A 9,078-nucleotide genomic window follows, 5' to 3' on the forward strand; every position below is an offset into this window, starting at 1 on the left:
CTGGAGGATGGATGAGGATGCCGAGGAGGAAGGGGAGAGATGGGGCCGAGCCAATTCTAGCTACCAGCGGTTTCTTGCTACCAGCTCACCGGTGCTTCCTTTTGTGTATCGGTACCTTCAAGAGAGACTAAGAGATCGTTGATCGGATCAAAATTCCTTTACTACTCAAGCGGATATCAATTGCATGTTGAACGCCTCTTTTCCTTCATCATGTAGAGAAAATTACCCATAGTAATCTGGAAGCAATTTATTCTCAGAAGCGTTCTCGTTCCGCATAACTTTACGATGACGTATGGCTAGCATTTAGTTTAATAAAAAATAAAAGCTTTTTTGTGCGTTTTTGGGGATGTTTTCTTGTCTCGAAAGAACAATACAAAATTATGTATTCAAACGGATAACTCTTTAAACGGCATAAATCTATTTGGAGCTGAAATATGCATTTGTCTTTTTTAGTACAAAATAATTCCGCTAGGTTCTCTTAGCAAAGGTGCGCCATTGTTCGATATGCGCGCTATTAATGTCAAAGTTGTTAGTTTATGTGGCACAGCACATAACATCGCGGCCGGTGTTTTCGGTGTCGCTTATGTCGCTTGTTTGAATATATTTGGGCATTGTGTGCTTGTAAGAAGTGATTTCTTGTTATAAAAGAAATGGCAAATTATCTTGGATATTCACTGTTTTTCTTGTATTGTCTAGCACACATTGTTGATGTATATGGAGGGTGAGTAGCATTGAGTCATTTTAATTTTCGCCTGGGCATGTATTGCTAAAAAGTTATATAAAAAACATTGTAATGATTATCTGAATGGTTGCACACTGATAAAGAATATTGACATTCAGTGGATGAATAACACGCATGGAATAGTGATGCCTATCATTAAAGGGACCCTCCCACCTTAACATTAGATTTGAGTTGAGATAGCCAAAATGGGGTCCCTGGCTCACAATTACCGGTTTCGGCACTCACAACATCGAGAAATGCCTTAAATCGGAAATATTGAATTTCAAAATTGCAGCATTTTGATTCAGAGGGGCTAATGCATAGGAATACCCCTCTGAATGTGTGACGTCATCGCAGATATCTAACGATTTTTAAATGTTTGACTAAAACGTTTTGTAGCACGCGGTGGTATATGCTGCTTTGCGCGCAACAAATGCCGCACTTTCAAATAAAGTCGCTAGGAACAGCGGAGATCCCAAAAAGTAAACAAAAGTAAAAGTCTAATATCTTGAAAACCGGAGAATATTTTTCGATGAAATTTGGTAGATATTCGTTTTTGCTCTTTCTGAACCGAGCGACATCACTTTTATGCCAATTCATTAACTTTTTTGAAGGTGGGAGGGTCCCTTTAAACGCATGGTGGTTTCAGTTTGCATTGTTTCAGGGTCTGTGCACTGCATGAGCTAATTTTTTTTCAGGTTATTAGCACTTTGTTTAATAATAATTTTAGATAGTAGATTGAGGGAACCCATTACTTCATTGATACCAATAATAAGCTTGATTTGGATGCTTCAATATCATTAATAATGGTTGGACATGGGTTGTCCCTCGGATGTTCTCTCTCCCTCTTACGTTATTGTGCTGGGCTCTATCAAACATTTACACACACCTTATGGTTACACCTTGTTAAGGTTTTTCAACATGGAATTCTTCTGGTTACTTTTACACGTTAATGAAATTTTCAGTGACTAAACAAATCTGATGGCTTCTTCTTGACCCTGGAATAGACTAGAACTAGGTACAGATGTTCCTTTTTGTCCTGTATCACAGGTCAGGGGTAGCAGGCATGTGCTATAAGAGAAAGAATGTACTTGACTGCTTATGGACCATAGAACTCCTTCTTCATGGGTCCGGCCATATTTGCTGTTAAAATGTATGTGTTAATAAATTTAATACAGCTGCTGAGTAGCATTAAAATGGTTTGCTCATGTGTTATTCCATCTTTTTTGCAGGAGGGATTTCTACAGCATACTTGGAGTACCAAAGAATGCTGACACAAGGCAAATCAAGAAAGCTTACAGAACAAAAGCAAAGAATTTGCATCCAGACAAGAACAAGGATGACCCTGATGCAGATGAGAAATTTAAAGATCTAGGAGCTGCTTATGAGGTCCTCTCAGATGAAGATAAAAGGGCCAAATATGACAGATGTGGAGAGGAGTGTGTTAAAGAAGATGGAGGCTTTGGTAAGTACCTACTAGCTCGAGAGGGGTTTGTTAATTAGGGAAAACCAGTATCTATTTGTAATTTTAGGGGATCTCCAAGCTTGTGCCTGTTTGGTTCTATCAATGTCCCTTTTCATAGTTATGAGTTCTAACTATGTTTGCTCACAAACAGCTGACAAGTGGTGACACTAAGTATGAAATGTCAAAAAGGATTCTAATGTTTTACTCACTATGCATGCCCATTTTCAGGTAACATGGACCCGTTCGCGTCGTTTTTCGGCGGTTTCGGGTTCGACTTTGACGACGGCCACCAGCGGGGCCGGGGCGAGACGCCGCGCGGCGCCGACGTGGTCATTGACCTCTGGGTCACGCTCGAGGAGCTCTACTCGGGCAACTTTGTCGAGGTGTGATAGTTGATACCAGCGGGCACTCCGGGAAAGTGGGATGTGTGGTAGCCATCCCATATCTTTGGTTGATCTGTGATCATTTTGTGTGCATTGTAGTAGTTGATTTCTATTTATGTAGTTGTTTCGTTGCATAATTTGTTGCGTTTATGGAAAGGTACGGTAATTTTTTCACAAAGAGTTGCGGGATACGCGATTCAAAGAAAGACAACATTTCATGCAGGTTCTTAAAGTTAGAAATGCGGTTATACAGTTTAAATTATTTCTTCGCGGTGCTGACGAGACTTTGATTCGCTACCGCCCTGCCGTGATTCGTGTCTGACGATGCGTTGGTGGCGCCTCCAGGTGGTGCGAAACAAACCAGTGTTTCGGCCGGCGTCCGGTACGCGGCGCTGCAACTGCCGCCAGGAGATGGTGACTCGACAGCTGGGCCCGGGTCGGTTCGCCATGACTCAGCAGCAGGTCTGCGACGAGTGTCCCAACGTCAAGTAAGTAGACCGTTCCTGCTCCACCCCCAGGGTCGCTTAGAGAGAGGGTGTGTTACTTTTTTTTTTTGAGTTTGATCACAAATATGCTTTGGTTGACTAGTTTGATGGCTTCGAAGCTTGAGCCGATATTTCAATACGGTTACCGTAGTAACTAGTAACGACTCCGTAGAAAGAGCTAAACGTTGACGAGTTGAGCTTCGAAGGATCTGCTATATGAGCTGCTGTGTGTAACTAGATGCGCTAAGTTTTTTTTATTACGCGCATGCTGACCGATATGACTTAGATACTCAATGATCAGTGTTCACACGTTCACTACACTGTTCTATACCGTCTGATTTACGCCATGTGTCGTTACCTTGCTGACGTTACCGCAAGATTATCACTCGTACTCGCTTAACAGTTTGTGTTAATCAGCGATCAGTCTTTTCGTGCTGACCTCTCCTTCCCTCCCACACTGCAGGCTGGAGTCGGAGGAGCGACTACTGGAGGTGGAGGTCGAACAGGGCATGAAGGACGGTCAGGAGCAGCGGTTCGTCGCCGAGGGAGAGCCGCACGTCGACGGAGACCCTGGTGAGCTGTTTTCCTAACGTACCCGGTCCCCGTTATTGGAATAGGTAGATCGTGACCTGTGATGCGATCAGTCTCCCCTTGTGACGGAGGTTTTCAGGTTTTCATGGTCCATGAATTGTGATCTGTGGTCTCCAAGACATGCGGCTCAACTTGCGTTAGGCACTAGAAGTTATGTGTTCCGTGGCGTGTGATAGACTTAAGTTGTTTTGGTTGGACGGTCGTTGCACTGATGGCATTGTTTGGTTCAGGTAAGTGGTGAACATTCTCAATGACAAATGAATTCACCAACACCGAAAGAAACGGACTGTACAAAAGGCATAACGGTCGAATTAAAACGTCTCAACAATACTGCGAATAGGAAAATGACGCTCAATTAACAGCGTAAAAATAGAGAAAATCCCCTTGTTGGTCCGACCTCTCGCACCTGCAGTCCGTGAAGTTCACTTCTAAACTCCAGTGAACATCCATGCCCGCTCGGACAGCTGCTTGCAGTTCAAAGAAGTCGCCATAAAATATCGCTGTCCATTCCTACTCTTGCTTGTGAATGACATTGACAGCTAACATTCTGATGCAACTGTGGCTTGGGTGCCATACCCATCACCGTTTTCTGTGCCTCTATGTAACATTGTAACAATAACCCTAGCGTCCTTTCTCCCATCTGTCGTTTCTCACGGTCGTTTTCCAGCGCGGCGACGGATGCCATTTTTAGCCGACTCCGCTCTCGTGTCGGCGCTTTGACTGTCACCTGTACTGGAGACGTGTGGTGGAGATATTCTGGGTTGTGGTTAGACCGGAGCGGATTAATGCCAAGGGCAGTTTGGTAGACTGAGCACGGATAGAGTCGTGATTTATTGGTGGAACGGGGTGGCTTATGTGTCAGTATAATATAAACAGGCGCCATTCTGTTAGATTCGATTTGATTATATCAGTTTTCGGTATCGCTATTATTGTGCTCATGGCCACATTTATTCTTTCTCCTCACCGTTCATCTAGCCTGTGACGTCCCCCGAGTGTAACTTATGTCTCATTTTCCCCTTGCGCAGGTGACCTGATCTTCAAGATCCAGACGCGGCCGCACCCGCGTTTCGAGCGAAGGGGAGACGATCTGTACACAAACGTGACTGTCTCACTGTCTGACGCTCTCACCGGCTTCGACATGGAGATCGGTGAGAAACTCCGGGATTGGGTGAGACGGAGGGACGCAGACGAAAGATAGGGGGATGTGCGTTCGGGGTAATGGGTTGATGTGTTTTGAGGAGGCTGTTGGAGTTTTGTGGCGGGGGTTTCTTCTTTTTTTCGTAGCTGTAGATGTGCTTGTTTCAACACCCCGCCAGAGTAGGTAATTCTAAGGACACTTGCTTTGCACTAACTGTTCTTTGTATATTCCACCTCTGAATGCGGAACAAGGGGATTTTTATTTTCGCCGTCAACAATCCCACTGCTGTGAAACGGGATTGCGGTCGGTTAAGTGAATGTTATGTGTTCCGACTTGTCTGTGTGGAGTTGTAAAGCATGTCCCAGCAATCTGTCCCGGTTCTCTAAATCATCAATTTGTGTTCCTGTCAGCTTATGTCGGCCCATTTTCATCCTCGCCCGGCTAACGATTCGCCAAAGGCATGTCTCAAAGAGAGGAAACTGGGACATTTTCCTTGTCAGTCTCTGTACACGGAATTAGGAAGATTTTCGATGAATATCAATTGTAAACCTTAACAAGCGTCTCTCCGTTGTGAGTTCTGACAGCATCCGGATTATAAGGACCGCACCCAGGCTCGGAAATAATGGGAACCGTGTGGGACCGTCTGTGTTGGGTTGTTTGGTGTGGTAGCTAGGCGGTGTTTTGCTTCCTTGTCCTGTCTGGATGTCATCTATTCGTACCCACCGTTATAATTAGCAATACTCCTGAGTCCTGCACTTACCGCTAAAACATGGTGCTAAAAATAAAAAGAGGGTGCTTCGGCCAGCTCTACAAATAAACTATTAAGTGATTTGTTCTGCTTTTCTTATCGTCTCATCTGTCTGCCTCCGAATGTCAGTTTTCTCAATTTTACCTCTTTCTTCCTCTGATCTGTTCTGCCTGTCACCTCAGGTCGCTCTCCATGTAAATCTCAGTGACAATCTGACTTGACCTAACCTGACCTGACCCCGACAGAGCACCTGGACGGCCACAAGGTGCGCGTGCAGCGTGAAAAGGTCACCTGGCCCGGCGCGCGCATCCGCAAGAAGGGAGAGGGCATGCCCAACTACGAGAACAACAACCTGTTCGGCACCATGTACATCACAATCGACGTCGATTTCCCTAAGAAGGAGTTCAGCGAAGAGGAGAAAGAGAGTGAGTTTCCGCAGATCAAGGAAGCGGATCGTCGGGTCCTCTCGTGTTTTCCGTTGGTTGGGTTTGTTATAAGTGGTCCGAAGGGTGCTGTTTTGTGTCGCAAGTGACACAGTTTATACGCTCAGTTTTTGTGTTCGTTGGGTTTAGTGCTTGTCCAGCGGCCAAACAAACGGGATTGTGCCGGTTAGTTTGAAGTGGTTTTGTCTGCTGGTTTCCGCGCATCCGTGTGAAATTGAGCAGCGTGGTTTTGTCGGACGTTTACAGGCTGGCAGACGTTTATATTATGCGAGCACTGCTGTCATGCATGCATCTTCCGTGCGTGCAGAGCCGCGCGTCGCATTCCAGTGCGACTTGTGATCACCAGTCCAGACCTAAAATTATCCCGATAATGTAAACATCGGACTGTTTACAGCTTGCGATGAAAATATTTCTCTAGCTAGTTGCAACGTCGTACTCTTGACCGTTCGATTTGTCTTGTCTGCTGTTACTATGCCTACTGTGTGTGTAGGGCATTCCGTGCACTATTGCCTTCCGCTCTGTCAAGTCTTTGTTTTGGTTCTCGGTAATACTCAAAAAGCTTCCCGACACAGCTGCACCACGAAACACTGAAGCCTCACCCACCTCGACCTCACTGCCTTTCATTCTTTTCACAGATCTGCGGGACATTATTCAACAAGAGAGCAAGTTCAAAGTGTACAACGGATTGGACGGTTACTGACGCGAAGCCGTCTGATCAACTAGTCCAATGCTATCGGGCCGGCCGGGCGGGCGGGTGAGTCTTACCCCACCTGACCCGACCTCTTCCCGGTCCATCTGGCTCATGGGTGAAGAGAACTGACGTCGAACGGGCCAATCCGTGGCATGACCTCAACGTGGGCCCGTACTGAAAACGTCTCCGGCGTCGATTCTGTGATGGGTTAGTCGCCTGTGTCGCTTCGAGCGACACACTTTGGGCATCGACGGATGGGTGAGGTGATAGGCGCGTGAGAGCGAGATGGGTGGGTCTTATTGTTTCAGAAGTGAACAGTCTATTTGTTTTACTCTTGTTAGGTGTGGTTAGGCGTGCATTAGTCAGAAGTTCCGTTTGTTTCGCCGTGGGTGTGAGGAATTGGTTCGATGTGCGTGCCTCGTTGAAGCGATTCCCTCGTGGGTCGGTCGCGACTCAAATAAAGCGGTGGGAACGGAAGGGTGGGAGTTAATTTACGTGGTCTGGGGACTGTCTGGTGACCGCCGTCCGGACGCAATGATACAGGTCTGGTGATACAGTGGCCATTCCGTGTCTGATTCTGGCATTGCACAACCCGCTTCAATGTCGATCACAAACAATACACATCATTCACCTGACTAGGTCTGTGTGTGAGAGTGGTTACACGAATGACATTTGGGATGATGTGAGTGATCGAACCTCCTCCTCCCTTAGGCTACGGCAGTTGTGATAGCATGCCCAACTCTTAGCGGCTTGACTAGAGACGGGCGATACCGGAAATCGAATCCTGGACCTCCGAAACCCTGAACTGACGCAGTACCAACTGCACTACCAGGGTCATTCAGTATCAGCCGCTGCAAATCATTCCTGCAGGCTACCCCAATGTTTACACCAATATCTCCAACCATCATAACACACCCGCCTCGTTACGGCGAACCCTCCCGACCTGCAGGGCTCACTAACTCGGGACTTCGGACGGTCCCCCTGCACCGTCACGGGACTATAGGCGTCATAGTGACGTCACAAACACACCACTCGCTGCGCATCTGATTCTTATGATTGACCGAGGCAAGCGCTATGCATATTCGTTACCTGTTTGTTACAAGTGGTGGCAGGGGTTGCGTCACTTGTGATGCTCAAGACATGATGTTGCGATCGTTGTGATCATGGGATGACGCTCCCATGGTCATAGTTAACGAGGAAAAATCCGAAGTAACCTACTAACAGGCACGTTTAAACAGCAAAAGGGCGCATGATCTCGTGACTTTCGGTGAGGAAACAGTCATAAATTTCAGCTGCAACCGTTTCTTTTCAGCTCCACCGTTTTTTAAGACATAAAACACTGGAATGTCATTCATAGCTGCAGGATAAAATGAAGAAAGGACTCAATCGATAATTCTATTGTCCAAAGGTTTCAAGGTTGGATGTGACGGATATGGCTATCGTTGCTAAGCTCAGGTAGGCAAAATCAATCGCTATCAAAGCCAGGAAAAGGAGCAGCTCGCTTCCGAGTCATTAACTTATCATCCTCTGTGCTCTCTCGACCGTGTATCCTAGACCGTCTAGCCGTATGTTCATTTTACTCCTCTGATACCCAAGACGATGGTTTCATTGAGAAAGAACGTTAATATGAGGACCAACCAAACATGTAATATAAATACAGATATGATTTCATCACTATTTATAACTGGATGCTCATTGGCCAACTCGCAAGCTTTCTATCTACTGCGCACAACAGGCGTAAACCTATATCAATGCCTCAAGAGTCGAGAGGTCTGTGTACACAGTCGTCATGAAGCCCGTCAGAATGGGATCTCTATTCCCTCGCCCCTCCCAGTTCCCCGGTACGCCCTCCGAACAATCGCACCGAGTATCGGTGAGTCACACCCCGGACCTGGCGACCGTTCTGCCTGTCTGCCGGTTCGACTGGCTAGTCGCGGAGTGTGGCTGTCTGTTATGATTGCACGCTCGCCTATCGAGGTGTCAGGCCGCCCTGATGGCCTCAGTTTCCCTGTCCGCTACCATTGTGTTTGACCGGTCTGACTGGGACAATGTGGTCGCAAATGTATACTGGCTGATACCCTACAAGTACACAAGGCCTATACAACACAGGCACATGCTTGGCTCGAACTACACGCAGGAACCACATCATAAGAACCACACAACCACACTCATCCGAGCCACAGGAGGGGAACGGCACACGACAACGCTCCAAACCACAGCACAGAGAGGAAATATGGCACAACGCCCAGCTCGAACCACACAGAGAACCCAAAACACAACGCCCGAACCATAAAGGAACCACGGCACACCGCCCGTACCATAAGGGAAATACACCACCCCACCCACACAGAGCAGAATGCATGTCAACCGTCGCTCCGGCACGGCCCATAGTCCTGGCCTTGGACGGAGCCGA

General features: G+C 46.9%; 1 protein-coding gene across 1 annotated transcript; it reads left to right on the plus strand.

Annotated features, from left to right (window-relative positions):
* Positions 1-523: 523 nt before the first annotated feature.
* On the plus strand, positions 524-7,300 carry LOC122388145 (dnaJ homolog shv-like). Its single transcript, XM_043378969.1, has 8 exons — positions 524-721; positions 1,954-2,186; positions 2,415-2,569; positions 2,915-3,057; positions 3,518-3,627; positions 4,671-4,793; positions 5,777-5,956; positions 6,610-7,300. Exons 1-8 carry the CDS (start codon positions 651-653, stop codon positions 6,672-6,674), a joined length of 1,080 nt encoding a protein of 359 aa, XP_043234904.1. The 5' UTR covers positions 524-650; the 3' UTR covers positions 6,675-7,300.
* Positions 7,301-9,078: the final 1,778 nt, after the last annotated feature.

Source organism: Amphibalanus amphitrite, unplaced genomic scaffold (assembly GCF_019059575.1).
Source record: "Amphibalanus amphitrite isolate SeventyFive unplaced genomic scaffold, NRLGWU_Aamphi_draft 000311F_arrow, whole genome shotgun sequence".
Classification (NCBI taxonomy): Eukaryota; Metazoa; Arthropoda; class Thecostraca; order Balanomorpha; family Balanidae; genus Amphibalanus; species Amphibalanus amphitrite.